The sequence below is a fragment of the Lissotriton helveticus genome, chromosome 6, assembly GCF_964261635.1.
Source record: "Lissotriton helveticus chromosome 6, aLisHel1.1, whole genome shotgun sequence".
Lineage (NCBI taxonomy): Eukaryota > Metazoa > Chordata > Amphibia > Caudata > Salamandridae > Lissotriton > Lissotriton helveticus.
In genome coordinates this window covers 998323925-998339870 of record NC_136067.1, presented here as the reverse complement: position 1 = coordinate 998339870, position 15946 = coordinate 998323925, and the positions used below count along the sequence as shown (strand labels likewise).

Below are 15946 nucleotides of genomic sequence, written 5' to 3'. Positions count from 1 at the left end.
GCCTGGCCGTGGGGGAGGGAGTCGACAGACGACCATGAGGGAAAATTAAATAAATAATTATCCCTCGTCGGAAATCCCTCCACCCGACCTCACCGACCTTACCTGCACAGGCCACAGATGGAGTTTAAAGTTATCTGTGTAGATCGGGCATTACTGGGGTCAACAAGATATGATCCCAGTAGGGGGCGTGGCTAGCAGCCGATGAGAGCGGACGCAGCCTAGTGAGGCTCCCGACCCTCGGCCCGCTTATCCGCAATACATCCGGATTTAGACGTGGAATCCCCGTGAACTTCGGGTTGATCCCACGTTTTTCATCTGTGCCTGCTCCGGTCGAGTGGCAGGCCGGCAGACCGACCACGAAGAGCGTTACTGGCCGCGGAGAGAGCCCGGGAAGACGAAGCGCAAAATGGCGGCATGGGGCGACTGAGGACGGCGGACTGATGCCAGCTAGGGCCTGAAGCGCCTCTGCGCGGGACCTGCGGACCGGCGGCTGTGGACTACCTCCAGGAGACGCCCTGACGTCGGCGGCCCCCCGGGGGTGCTGGTGCGGAGCCCGTGCGGCAGTGAGTGACCCCATCCCTGCAGGCCCTGAAAATTTAGGCTCCGGCTTGCGGGCCTACAATCCCGTGGAGATGGTGCCCCGCCACCGGAGTGAGCTGTGAGCAATGAGTGCGGCGCTGCAGGTGAGCGGAGGGAGGACCGGTGGACCCGCAGTGGCGGCGGGGCCTTGCTGCGGGACAGCTGAGGAGCGGGGACGGAGGCACTGGTCGGCGCCTGGGAGGTCCATAGGCGGGGGAGCAGCGGGGAAGAAGCGCGGAGCTCGCCGGGGAGCTGAAGGCCCCGACTCTGAGGAGGCTGGTAGAGGTCCCGTGCATCCCCAGCGAGACGCTGCCCAATCGAGCAAGGACCCTTGAGCCCTGGGATTGAGCCCGGCTGCCCTGCGGGCCCATCCCGCGCCGGGGAGCTGCCGGGGCGGAACTCGGAGCCCCGCATCGGCCCTGGGGAGCGCTCTGCCCTACACTGGGCGTGAGGGGCGGCACACCGGAGGCGAGGTGCGCTGGCCTCCAGAAACACTGCACCCGGTTGCGGACCCCGGGGCCTTCTGACACTGGGGTGTGACGCCTGACTGGCGCTCCGGCGACGGGCCCGTGCGGAGCCTTGACGGCGAGCAACATCGAGGCACAACGAAACTGGTTCTGGAGCGGCGACTCGGCTCCCAGGCATTGTGATCGGCTCCCGCTGGAGAGCGCGGGAGAACGTTTGGAGGCCCGGGGCGGCGACTGAAACGATCTTAGAGAGTGGAGACCTGGGCAGTTGCTTGGGGAAGCCTGAATTAAGCGAGGAGGAGGACCTGACCGCAGCTGGGGGCCATCACTGGTGGGGGCGACCACGTGTACCCCTGAGGAAAAGTGGCACGACCGCGGCGGCTAGGCCCCTGGGGCCCCTGAGGCTCGACGACCACTGTCAACGGGGGGGACCCAGACCGCGCAGAACATAGGAGCGGACCGCCTGCCTTGACTTGCCCGGGCGGATCGGCTGGTGCTTCAGAGGCGTGATGGGGAAGCCACGGGGACCGAAAGGAGATGGGGGCCCGACCTCGGAGGCTATAGAGGACACGCAGCAACCTCAGTCGGAATTACAACAGATGCAGGACAAAATCCTCGAAGCTATTGCAGCCACGAAGGACGCTCTACATCAGGACATTGCTCAGGTGGCGACGGGCCTGGGGCTCCTGAGGGCTGATCATGGGAAACTAGCCGATAGGGTCAAAGAAGCGGAGATCATCCTGAAAGATATTGGGCCGGGACACAAAGCACTGGATGGAAGACTCACGGATGCCCTAGACCGCATCCAAGCACTAGAGCGGAGGGCGGAAGACGCGGAAAACCGCAGCCGTCGGAACAATGTGCGCTTAGTGGGCCTTCCGGAGAAAAAGGAGGGGACGGACATGATGGGTTATTTGGACAACTGGCTGCGAACAGTGGTAGCCCCTGAGGGCCTGTCCCCCTTCTTCACGTTGGAGAGGGTGCACCGCGTCCCTGCCAGGCCCCCGAAACCGGGTCTGCCCCCCCGACCGGTGGTGATCAAACTACTCCACTACAGAGACAGGGACTGGCTGTTGCAGCGGGCAAGAGAGTCGGGCCGTTCCAGGTGGATAACAGTAAAGTCACGCTGTTCCCGGACTACACCTTTGAAACTCAAAAACTCAGAGCCTCGTTCCTGTCTATTAAAAAAGAACTGCGCACAGAGGGACTGCAGTACTCGCTTTTATTCCCAGCACGGCTACGGGTCTCAGTAGACGGGAAAGCTTTGTTCTTCACGACTTCAACGGAGGCTTGGTCCTGGTGGGACACTTACAAGGCTGGAACGGATGGGGCCCGCTTCAGAGCCGAGGAGGAGCTCCAACAGAGTTCGGTGCGACGATCCAAGCGGCTTCGGAAACGAGGACAACACCGGAAGAAACCGACGGAATCACAAACGGCGGAGGAACGGAATGCGGCACTGCAGGCGGTGAGGGAGGTGTCGGGTGTGGTATCGAAGCCGCCTGAGAGAGAATCGATCTCAGAGGAAGCGGGAACGGGCTCGCAGACTGAACTGTCAGAAGTGGACAGCACTAGGGGTCCGACGGTCACGCCGCAAACCGCGGAAGAAATCTTTGGCAGCTGAAACGAGGACATGGGGGACTGGCTGCGCTAATCTAGCTAATATGGCACACGAGACCACTTGAGCAGGCAGCCGTGAGACTGGACTAACGTGAGTCTGGAAGCATATTGAGGGGCGGGGGAACAGGGAGGCAACTGCAAGTAGCGAAAGCTAGTACATGCGCCCAGAGGCCCATAAGGCCGCCGCAGTACAGACTGCGGAGTAAGAAGTTTTAAGAGCACGTTGCTCACTTGTTTGGATGGGGGTAACTCTTTTGCAGTTAGGTCCTGTTCTAGGGGGGGGGAGCCTGGAGAAGTTGGGGCAACTCGGGGCATAGGCTGGGGAGAGGGGGGGGGGACTGAGCTGGGAGGGAATGGAGTGCAGGAAGGGATGGGAGCGCAATTGTTGGGGACGGGTGGGAATGGTGTCTCAACTGGCGTCTGGTCACTGTTGGAAGTGGTCCTAGATCGACCACACCAGGATAATGGATAGTGTGGGGTCGTTAAAATGTGTGTCTTGGAATGTACGGGGGCTGAATTCAATGACAAAGAGGCACAAAATACATTCCTATCTTGTCCGCAGAGGGGTTCACATTGCCTTTCTGCAGGAGACTCACCTAACTAAGAAGGAAGGGGTTGCACTGCAAAGAAGGTGGAGGGGTCACTTGTTTTACACCACGTATTCAGCGTTTGCCAGGGGAGTACTAATTTGGATTCGGGCGGGGGTTCCCTTCCAGGTCACTAGGCACATTTTAGACCCAAATGGGCGATTCGTAGCAGTTGAAGGCTTGCTCAGGGGCCGCCAGATAGCACTCTGTGGCATTTATGCACCGAACGCTGAGCAAGCATCATATTTCACTACATTATCCAGACTACTGGCTACCTACCTCACTGAACCGTTACTGATGGGGGGAGACTTTAACTCAATTGCGGACACCACTTTAGATAGGTCACACCCACCACTACATGCTTCCCCGGTACACAGGTTGGCGAAACACAGATCAAACTGGCAAGAGAAGTGGGACCTGTCGGATGTATGGCGAGTGCAACACCCAGCAGAGAGGGACTACTCCTTCTACTCCGGCATACACGACCTCCATGTCCGCATAGATGCATTCCTGTGCTCCCAGGCGGTGTTGCCGGTGGTTGCCCGAACTGAATATCTAGCACGCACGATATCAGATCACAACCCCTTACTCCTCACGCTGGACTGGATGAACGGGATCACGCCGATCCCGACATGGCGGCTCCGTCCGGACACGCTGGATGACCCACCGTTCAGTGCGGCCTTAGGAGACAGGATCTCCCAATACTTTGCAGAGAATGAGGAGACAGCCTCCTCCAGTGCCACAGAATGGGATGCACTCAAGGTAGTGGTAAGAGGTCATTGTATAGGGAAATTTGCGGGGGCAAGACGGACGCTAGTAGACGATTTGGACAAGGCTGAACGGACACTGCGAGAAGCAGAGAAGTCGCGGCCAGGCCGCCCCGATCTGCAGGAAAGGGTATGTGCAGCGCGAGAGGCAGTGGCGGCGGAAGTAGAGCGCCTGCACAGCTTTGATTATAAAACTTATTTGACTAAGGCTCTCGCAGAGGGGGATAAGACTGGGGCACTACTGGCCTGGCTGGCCAACCCCAATAGGGGCAGCACCCCGATACTATCCCTGAAGGGGTTAAGCGGGGAGGTATACAACACCCAATCAGACATATTGCAGTGCTTTAGAACGTATTACGGAAAGCTCTACGAGAAGGGCTTGGGGACTCGAACCGAGGCGATAGAAGCCTTGCTAAACGAGATCCAGCTGCCTCAACTAGAAGAGGAACACGCTAAAGCTCTAGGGGGTCCGATCGACCTCACCGAAATAAGAGGGGCCATAAAGAGAATGGCGCGTAATAAAACGCCAGGAATAGATGGGCTGCCTATTGAGTTCTACGGAAAATATATAGATTTACTAGCCCCAAGGTTACGAATAATATCTACTGAGGCCAAGGAAAAAGGCGAGTTACCCCAATCGATGCGCGAGGCGATCATGATACCCCTGATAAAGCCGCGAAGAGATAGCTCGGATCCGGCCTCATACCGACCGTTATCAATGCTGACGGCGGACTATAAAATACTAAGTACAATCCTAGCCACTAGACTGGTAACCCATATGCAGAGTCTGATCCATAAGGACCAGTCGGGCTTTATCCCCACTAGGAACACGTCACACAACATTCGTAGGCTGCTTCGACTAATAGCAGATCCTCCACAGACCGCAAGAGCCCCTATGGTGCTGTCGGTCGACATAGAAAAGGCTTTTGATAGCCTAGAGTGGGACTACCTGTATAGGGTGAAGAAGGGTTTTGGTCTGGGCAAGGGTTATATACAGTGGACAAAGGTGCTCTATGCATCGGCAGGCGCCAGGGTGAGAGTGGGGGCGCTGATTTCGGACCGATATGAGGTGAACAGGGGTACTAGGCAGGGATGCGCACTTTCTCCCTTGCTATTCGCGTTGGCGATGGAACCATTGGCGACGTTGGCTAGAAGAGGGGATTCTTACTGCGGATTAGTGGTCGGAGGAAACCACCACTATATATCATTGTACGCAGACGACCTTCTGTTATTCTTAGATAAGGCAGAAGAGGCGGTGGAGGGTGCGGAGGGCCTACTGGCGAGATTCGGAGGAGTCTCAGGCTTAAAAGTGAACTGGGCGAAAACTTGCATCTTCCTCCTTCGGAAAGTGGAGAGGTGTCCATCGACCAGCCTCACCCTACGCTGGGAACCAACCTGTTTACACTATCTCGGGGTTTATATTTACCACGAGCCTGCGGATTTATTGGACGGTAACATTGGACGATGCGTCCGAGCGTTACAGGGTAACATGACCTTCTGGGCTACCCTCCCTCTATCCATGACGGGCCGGGTGTCCCTACTCAAAATGATCGCTCTACCGCGATTGTTGTACTTTTTCAGGACCCTTCCTATATGGATACCAGGCGAAATCTTCAAACACCTTAAATCTCGAATAGTCTCATTCCTATGGGGAACAGGTAGGCGGAGGATAGCACTGGCGACTCTGACTCGCCCGAAGAACGAGGGGGGATTGGCGGTCCCTGACTTCGAGCTCTATTACCTGGCAGCACAACTTCAGTTTTACACGAAAGAGGTGGCAAGGGTGTGTCGGGGTCCGGAACAAGAGAGAGACACTGGCACCCCACGGCATGTGTTGGCGTATATCGCTCTGCAGCAGAAACTAGTGCTCAGAGGGTTGTCCCAGGAAGAACGAACGATGAGACTATGTTGGAACCGCATGCAGAAACGAGCTGACCCGGGGCACCCGTATGCACCTGAAATCCCAATAGGAATGATAACGGCCCTGCCAGATGGTGGAGACTGGTCGAACCTCCAACTTTGGGAGGAAGCTGGTCTACAGATGGTGGGAGACCTTTATACTGATGGGGTGATGACACCGTACCAAACTCTACAGGAGCAATACGATCTCCCGAGAGGGGACTATTTACTACATGCGGCTGTTGTGCGGACTATACAGGCACATTGGGGGGAGGGGCTAGTTGAACCCAAGACATCGTTGGCGTGCCAATACGCAATGATGGCGGCAGGAACCTACAAAGCAGTTACGTGTCTTTACTCCAGAATGCACACTGAGAATATAACACCTCTAACACGCCTCAAGACACAATGGGAGACAGACCTACAGAAAGACATCCCAGCTGGTTCAGAGAGCCAGGAAAAGCACCAGGACACCCGTTTCCAACTGATACATCTTTACATTCTTCATAGGGCCTACCTCACCCCGAATAAAATTATGCAATACTTTGGCGCTGAGGACGCAGCATGCCCCAGATGCGCGTTACTAGGGGCGGATTTATTACACATGCTGAGAGGCTGTCCACAGTTGCAGGAATATTGGAGGGACGTGGGAGACACCCTGAACGAGGTGACAGATAGAGAACTGCAATATGACAGTGCAGTTACACTCTTACACTGGTTTCCACACACACGTAAAACCAAACTGTCTAGTAAATTTATAGATATGGGCCTACTTATTGCAAAGAGGGAGCTCACCAGGGGATGGAAATCAAAGGTAGCGCCGTCGCATCGGAAATGGCTGCACGAGTTTCTGAAATGGGCTGCAGCAGAGAGCACAATTAGGTACCAACTGGCTCGACGTAAGTCGGACGAGAAAGCCCAGGAAGCAGCGTTAGCGTGGGAAATCATGGTCCAAGCTCTTCGGGACAGTGCAGTGGAGAGTGAAGAGGAGGAGGAGACTGTAGACCCAGGGGCCCCTGGGGAGGTAGTTCTAGTCCCAGCACGGACACCGGACACACACACCTATTAATCGATACCAGACTCCTGAGACTACCAACACAATGGAGTGCGCAAACACCAGACGCGGGCGCAGACACCAGGGGGGGGGAGGGGAGGAGAGGGTATGTTAACCCAGCTATAGCGGAGGGCCCCACACCCATCTGCCGGATAGAGGAGAGGAGACGGTTGGGGGGGAAAAAGTTAAAAGCGGAGAGCGGAGGTCCGAAGGAAACGATTGCACCAAGAGAATGGGAGTGTGTTCTTAACACTAAATCGCCGCCCGGCCTCCGGGATGCGGGCTGTACGGCTGTGTATGCAATGCTTGGAAAGAGTGAAGGAATTTATGGTCCAGCGAAAAAAAATTGCAAATGTGTTGTGTACATTGTATTGAACTCTGCAATAAAAATTGTTTAAAAAAAATTAAAAAAAACAAGATATGATCCCAGAATGTCGTCTCCTTCAATGGCGTATAGAAAGTTGAGGGGGCTAGACTGAAAAGTACATGGAGGGGTGTCCCCCCTCCCAGCCCCCCATCTACCACTTTTGATGATGGGGCCCGCCCCCTTACCGCAGAGGCTAATGGTCCCCTTAATATCTGCTGTCAAAAATATTGTATCCTCATTAACATTTATAAAAACATCTTCCCATTGGAGTTAATAATAGAAATTCTACACCCAGTGGAGTGACATTTTTGGCAATATTTAGGTGAATTTATGTCAGACAATATTTTTGTTCTTAATATTCTGACATAAACACAGTTAGCATACTGTGCTTGTACTCTAGTTACCAGGGGCATGTACAGATATACAGTGGGATATTGGCACAACAAAACCACATGGTATGAAAAAATAGAGACATGTCCAAGACATGCTCTGTGTAAATAGTGACTATCACAATTATTCATTCGGCATTGTCCTTGACTTGTTACTAACTTCCCTGGAAAGTTTACTTAGATGGGTAAGGATTCAAGAGCTGATAAGCCTCAGGAACAGAAGTACCTGCATTGGATGAAATACTGATCAAGAGAACACACGCCTGAGGGAGGATTTCCATTTTGGAAATTCTTCACTTTGGTTAAAAAAACAGTTTCCACGAAAAAACGCACACAAGCCAGGTCGATTCCTTGCTTCGGTTTGTCAAAAATACAAATATTGCTATTACCACAAAAAAGAGAAGTGTCAAAATAGTGTATGGGAGTATCGAAATCTGGTTGCAGGTGTCTGTTTTCTATTTATATTTCAACTTCATGCAGGGCAAGCTGATGTCAGACAGAAAACATGAAAGATAAGGAGGAATGGGAAAGGATGAAGACAATCGGCCACATGCATCATTGTTGCCGTTTGCGATTTCTTAATTGCGAAAATTAAGGAATCGCAATTAAGAAATCGCAAAAGGCTATGCATCAAGAAATTGCAGTTTTTTTTGCGATTTCTTAAAATTCCTTAATTGCGATTCACAATTTGCGAATCGCAATTATGGAATCCCTTCCCATTGATTCCTATGGCCTAGAGGCCCATAGGAATGGATGGGAAGTCATTCTCAATTTGCGATTAGCATTTTGCGAATTGCAAATTGAGAATGCAATATCAAGGGTGCAGGGGGGGTCCAAAGGCCCCCCCGCACCCCTGAAAAATAACTTTAAGTGCATTTTTCACACACACATGCCCCAAGGGCATGTGTGTGTGTAAAATGAAACTGTCAAAAATGCACTTTTGTGCATTTTTGAAAGTTTTCGCAAATTACCATGAAGGTCAACTTCATGGTAATTTACCTCTCCCTATTTGCGAATTCGCAAATTTAAAATGTTCATGCATTGCATTTAAGAAATCTAAAATTGCGATTTCTTAAATGCAATCGCAAGTTTAGAAATCGCAACATGATTGCGATTTCTAAAATTGCGAAAAACATGATGCATCCCAATTTTGTCAATTGCATTCGCAAACGGCCGAAAATTGCGATTCGCACCGTTTGCGAATGAAATTGACAATGATGCATGTGCCTGAATATTTGATATTTGGAGGGGCTGGATTTTAGTGAAAGGCATTAGCGTAAATTCAAACTTACCAGCGACTGTAATAATTTATCTGAACAAGACTCTAGATAATGATAATGATATTGCTATTTATAAAGCGCACAAATACCAAAATGGTGTCTCGGCTAGAGATAGGTTGTAGGATGTGTTTCAGAACAGGTGTTCTCCACACGGACAAAGCTTGATATAACACCAGTTTATCTTGTGTTGTGCTGTGATTGGTGTCTCAGCATAGATGCAGCCTTTGGAAGTGTTTCTGAATCCCAGGTTGCTGCAAAGAACCGGGGGTATATTTACTAACAAATAACACAGCACCGCGCTGCATCATTTAAAAAACGCAGGGATGCACCGTATTCACAAGAATGCAGCACCCCTGTGTTTTCCCTTGCACCGGTGCTACAAAAGCTGCCTAACATCAATGCAAAAACCACTATTGATGGACGTAATGTTGCACAATGGCAAAACATTCACTCCCAGTCACAGATCTGGGTTTAATCCATTGTTATTTTGCTCACCACACCACCCCAGTTCAGACATGGCCATATGCAAATCAGTCTTGAACCTGTGTCTCATGGGAACAGTCCAACCCAAACTGCCAAGCCATGTCTTCCCTGGACCGGAATCAAGCATCCTAGGACCGGTTTCTGGCTATCAGCCGTCATCAGCCAGGATAGCTTGATTCCAGTGGCATGGAGAGCACGGGACTCACGTCTGAGCATGCCCGTCCCACTCGGGGTGACAAATGCAAAAACAACGATTGGTGGATGGAATGTTGCACAATGGCAAAACATTCACCCCCAGTCACAGATCTGGGTTTAATCCATCGTTATTTTGCTCACCACACCACCCCAGTTCAGACATGGCCATATGCAAATCAGTCTTGACCCAGTTCCTCATGGGAACAGTCCAACCCGAACTGCCAAGCCATGTCTTCCCTGGACCGGAATCAAGCCTCCTAGGACCGGTTTCTGGCTATCAGCCGTCATCAGCCAGGATAGCTTGATTCCAGTGGCATGGAGAGCACGGAACTCACGTCTGAGAATGCCCATCCCACTCGGGGTGACAAATGCAAAAACAACGATTGCGCCATGTTGCAAGGGTGCCTGTGTTGCTGGCATGATTGTTTATGTGCAGGAACAGGCACTTCCCTGCACATAAACAATCATTAAAGGTGATTTGCACCGTCTATGTGTGCTGCAGGAATGCAGTATACACATAGAAAGAGCAACAAACGAGGAGAAATAAAAGTACTTCTCTGTTTTGCACCACACTAACACCTGCTTTTACATGGGGTTCATTTTTGGCACTGTCTCAGATGTTGGGGTGGGACACCCTCAGCAACACCCACTGCCACGCCCCTTTGATGCAGAAAAGTACTTGAAATGGTACGATATTTATAGTGCAGCATCAAGCCACACAAAGTTGCTTAGCGTTGCATTGTAAATATGGAGCAGGGCATTGTGCTAAAGAGCGTTGTAAAACGTGACGTTCCGGTGGCACAATGCCCTTGTAAATATGCCCCAAGGGTTAAGTGAGTGGATGACACTCAGGGCCTGTTGGGTCTGAATCTCGTGTTTAGCATTGTTTAATGAGGAAAGCTCAAAATATTCCATATCTAATGGGGGCAGGAATATAGAATATATGCGGTATTGCTCAGCACACTGTTTGTTAACACAGGCTTTTAAGACATGCACAATCAACTGGATTTATCCCGTGTCCTGTGGCATATGTTCAGGGTACAGTTCCCCAGAAAGGTACAGCTGTATCCTGCGTGATATACAAAATAGGGTGGAGAGTAGGGAAAATGCACTGCACTCTGAAACCCATATATGCCTTGGCTAATAGGGACGGAATTTTGGAAGTACTAGGTATGCATGGTCAGTAGGGATACCCTAGGTTCAGAATCTTAAGTATGGGATTGCGGGCCTGCAAAAAGGACTTAGGGCAGAATCTTACAATGCTGGGTATTTTCCCAATAATTCTGACCCCTATGGAGAGTGGATGCCAGAAAGCTGTTCGTGCTAGGAGTATTTAGTTACCCTAGTAGCCTTATTTTGGTGTCTTTGTCAATTGAGAAATAAATAAAATGCCCGAAATTATTCCAACATGCTCTTTGTGAAAGCTGGCATTTAACATCATTCTCAATGAGAGGGGAGAACAGAGAAAGAAAGGTATCTGCACAAAGGTGTGAGTGTGATGATGTTAGGATGCTGTGACTCACCAACCCTTAAGTATAACATGAGTAGTGTAAGATTAAAAACAAGCATATCAATGAATTTAGGGAGGGGGGAGAGGGGATCTTTACTAAGCATGGGCGGATTTTGCGGATCCACGATTCACGGATTTGCGTATTCACGGATCGTGGATCCGCAAAATCCGCGTATTTGCGGATTGGCGGATTTGCGGATTTGGGGCGGGGCTTCCATGCGAGTGCACATGCCTCTTGTGTGTATAAAAGGTCAGAGACCGATCAGAGCAGCGGATGAAGAAGAAACGGAAGCTCCTGGCAGAATACATCAACAAGCTACAGTAAGGGCTGGGAGGGTCAGATAGAGTCGAGTCTGTACGCCTACCTGCAGAGATGGTTTTACCCCTCTCTGATACTTCATGAGGTCAATTTCAATAATTAGGACACTTGGGGCTCCAAATAGCAGAGCCAAGCAAGTGGTAGCTGTACGATTTGTAGCATGTGGCTGAAGAGTCAACCTGTTGAGGAACACCAATCACAATAGTCTGCAGGGGCGTAGCTATTATTGATGCAGCTGGTGCAGTGGCACCGGGGTACAGAGCCCTCAGGGTCCCATTCATTGAACCCTTACAAGAGCTGTATTAACTGCACCAACAGCAGTCAAGGGGGTCCTTTTCCTTGCTTGCACCAGAGCTCATGGCATCCTTGTTACACTACTTACTGTCTGAGTGTACCTTTGATGTCACCGTTTGCTTTAGGTCCTCTTCCTGTGCTTCTTTTTCCACCTTCAGAATTTAAAATGGCCACTGCTGACCTATTTTGACACGTGCTTGATGAGGTTATCAGTATGACGTTTGCGCGACATTGCTATGAAACCCCACGTCACAGGCGGAGAAGATGACAAAAGGTGGTAGTGAATGACGCTTAAGACTAGTTTGGGTTTACTTCGTTTTATAATTTGCATAGTGAATTGTATTTCATGCATCATTTAAGACCAACGCCCTTCTTAAGAATAGTGGCAATGAAAGTGGAGTAACATTTGCTTTTGCTGCTGATGAGGCATTTGACAATGTTTCTACAGGCACAGTTTGGTCAAGTAACTAGGCTTTGCTTCGGCAAGCGGGTTGCAGGCCAATGTTTTTTGATACGGTGTTAGGAAAATCAATCAAAAGTTCTGGTCAGCCTCCCTATACCACTTGCACAATAGGTTTATTTTTGCCAGTATATTTACTTTACCTCATACGAAACCTCTCAGGGACTAAAATTAACAGTGAAACGCAGTGGCTGATGCACTGAATGTGCCTACTCAGAGTTCTGCAAACGCCTTGATTTCAGGTTGATATACCTTTAATCAGAGCAATGGTGGGTTTTGTATGAAAAAAGTATATTTTTCGTGCACTGCTGTGGAAAAAATTCCTTACCCCATTTACGATGTTTTGAAATGACTGTGTTTATTGAGAAGTGTTACATGACATGCGCAGTTTGTAATGCAGACAGAAAATAACATTCTGCTGTGTTTGATTAGATGGTCTGAAGTCAAGTGTAATCGCCCGAATCCCAGCGTATCCACAGAAAAAAGGGATCTTCTACCCAGAAGTGAACCCTGCCCTTCATATTTATTCAAGAAGACGCCACCGTTTTGTGCCATACCTCGTGGTCATTTTGACATATGACCTCGTTGGCTAAATGTATAGTGCCTTCACTACACTACACTACAGCTGCCTAAAGTGCCAGAGAGTTGTCTACAGCGACCAGGTGTGTGTTACTATGCAATAGCGCCGAAGGGCGCAGGGGTCCCTTGAGTGAGCTATAAAGGAAAAGGGCACAGCTGCCTGGCCTGTTAACTATTTTACGATGGCGCCGGCAAGCTGCCAGCGCCATCCTAAAATAGTTACTAAATTAGCTTCAACAGGAAGCTCGAATAGATAAAATAAAGCAGATGCACGAGCGCCTGCTTGATTTTATCTATTCGAGCTTCCTGTTGAAGTTAATTTAGTAACTATTTTACGATGGCGCTGGCAGCTTGCCGGCGCCATCGTAAAATAGTTACAACAACAGGCCAGCAAGGCTTGAACTTTTGGCCTCGGAATCCGCCGCTCGCGGATTGCGAATTTTCGGTAAATTCGCGAGAGTTCGCGGATCGCGGATTTACCGAAAATTCGCAAAATCCGCGAGCGTAGCGGATTTTGCGCTCATGCTTAATCTTTACACATTCAAGTGTCCAAGAATCTACTTTCATCTTTGCCCCGCCATTAATAAACAAATACTTACCTGCGGGTTTATTTACATTGCTCGAGGCTGGATATGGATTCAACGCTTACTTTCTTTTCGTTTCTGAAACGTAATATTTTAACTAGCAATATGAGAATGCTGTGCAGGATTAGTAACAAATTGCAAATGCCTTGCATGTACTGCACCAATGTATGTGCCTGCTTCTGCTATTCATAGGCTGTTTCTTTAGAGACGCATTTGATTAATCGTATACCATATTTTTCTTTCTACCTCTCATTTCAGAACGCTTTGATCACCACTGTCCCTGGGTAGGCAACTGCGTGGGGAAAAGAAACTACAGATTTTTTTATATGTTTATTTTATCACTGTCCTTTCTGACAGTCTTTATATTTGCATTCGTTATCACCCACGTCATTCTTCGTAAGTATGCTAGTGAAATCATATGGACCCATTTGCTTGACTTTGATTTCCTTTTGTATTTAATTTAGCTTTATTTTCAACCATCCAGGGTACATTGCTCCTCCCCTTGTTCCCTAAGGCTTCCGGGTCACCTTTGTCATCCTTGGGTAGGGCAGTTAGACTAAAGCAAGATTGTTATGTGACGCTCGTGTGGAGCTGGGAAAACTGTATGTGATATCAGGGGCGCCTCCTAATTGGGATGTTAGAACGTTGCCTTGCCACGGCTAGCCCCACAAGTGTATGTAATGAAAAAGTCCCCGACTGTCGTGGCCCATGGCTGCTTCGTTTGTTCTCCGAATGGTCCTAAAAAAGCAGGTCTGGCCAATCCTGTTGATTGACATGGCAGTGGTAGGCAACAGGGACGAATTCCTGTGTGCATGTCGGGTGAGGCTGGACTATGATTGTTGCCAACTCAACATCCGCACTTCAGGCTTCTCAAACCCACGCTGAGTTAAAGAGCTAGGGGGAACAGCCCAGCTGTACTGGTCGCATTTGAAGCGACGGGTTCACCTGTCTCAATCAATTCTTGTGCTGTTTTCTTGTGCAGCTATAAGTTTAAAAAGCATGAGAGTAAAGTCTGGATTGGTTCTGCTCAAGTTTGGCTGCCCTCGTAGGCCGCGCATAAAAGGCAACACAGGACCAGTATGACCAATCAATTTGTGGCTTTATTTTGAACCCACACAATGATTGGTCATGTTTGTTTGAGGGTGAGGCAGTGGAGATGCTTTTCCACTCATGCCCAGCACCAGTGACAGCATTATGCAAGAGGGGAGTTGAAGATAGCAGTGGCTTCTTTGTCACAAGTCCTCCAGGAGGTGTGGTTGTCTTCTGTCAAGGCCTGTCCGGACTGAGGGCACTGCGGCATCTGTCGGTATAATCCATTATGCTGGTAAGTAAAATTTCAATCAATAATTTCGAATTTGACTTTCCACATGAACACCCTCTTCCTACCCACCTCTCTGCCTGCCAGTTGGCTACCTCATAACCTTTCAGTGATAATCTACAAATAACTGTGAAGCTGCTCGTAAATGCTGGGTTGTATTAAAAAGGTGCAACGTCCAGTTGCCTTTATTTCTTTTTGCCTTGTACTACATTGCTAGAGCAGTCTTTTGAAGATCAGCAGTGCAACCAAACAATTAAAGTGTAGGGTGGCCTCTGTGCAAAAGATGCCAAAGCAAGTTTTCATCCAACTATGCACCACCAGAAAGCATCCTTATCTGATGCTCCAGAAATGACTGTAAATTGGCTCACTTTGCGGGACGTTTTCTTATTGCATGCTATTGAAACTAATACCGCACCCACAACCCTCCCTCCCCGTAACCATAATTGCTGTATATACCAGCTCTCACCCTTTCCATTTTAATGTCACCAGGACACCAATTTCCCAGTCTGAACGTTTCATTTCAGAAATCATTGCAGGATGTTTTTAAGGGCATTGCGCCACAGGAACGTAACTTTTAACGATGTTCCTGTGGTGCAATGCCCTGCTCCATATACACCAAGTGGTATTAAGCCACTTATTGTGGTTTAATGCCGCCCAAGGGTATCTGCGTGAAAGGGGCGGGCAATGGGTGGTACAGGGGGCGTTCCACCACAACACCCATTGCTTTTTGACACTGACAAAGATGTGCAAGGAGGTGTAAATCTGAGGCAGCGCCAAAAACTAACGTAATGCAAGAGCAGCCGTTAGAATGGTAAAACGAGGAGAAATGGAGGCATATTTACAACGACATGTCGTAGCGCGGAGCTCCGTCAAATTTGGCAGTGCCGGGCTCCGACATTTCCAAAATGCAGGGATGCACCGTATTTACTACAATACGGCGCACCACTGTGCTTTCCCTAGCGCTGGCGCCCTTGCACCATATGCGAGGGTGCCAGCGTTTCAGGGTATGATTGTTTATATGCAGGAAGGTATCCCTTCCGGCACATAAACAATCCATAATGTCTATTTGTTACTTCTATGTGCGCCTTAGAATGCAGCACACATAGAAAAAGCAACAACGAGGAGATACAAAAATTTTTTCTTGTTGCGCCATTCTAATGCCTGCTCTTACATGGCTTTCGTTTTTGCCACTGCCTCA

At 49.6% G+C, this 15946-nt stretch overlaps 1 protein-coding gene across 1 annotated transcript in view; it reads left to right on the top strand.

Annotated features, from left to right (window-relative positions):
- ZDHHC14 (zDHHC palmitoyltransferase 14) overlaps window positions 1-15946 on the top strand; it is a 718799-nt gene that overhangs the window by 629785 nt on the left and 73068 nt on the right. Inside the window, exon 4 of the mRNA XM_078648637.1 lies at window positions 13689-13826. Within this exon, the coding sequence (XP_078504763.1) occupies window positions 13689-13826 (138 nt within the window). The remainder of the gene's footprint in view (window positions 1-13688; window positions 13827-15946) is intronic.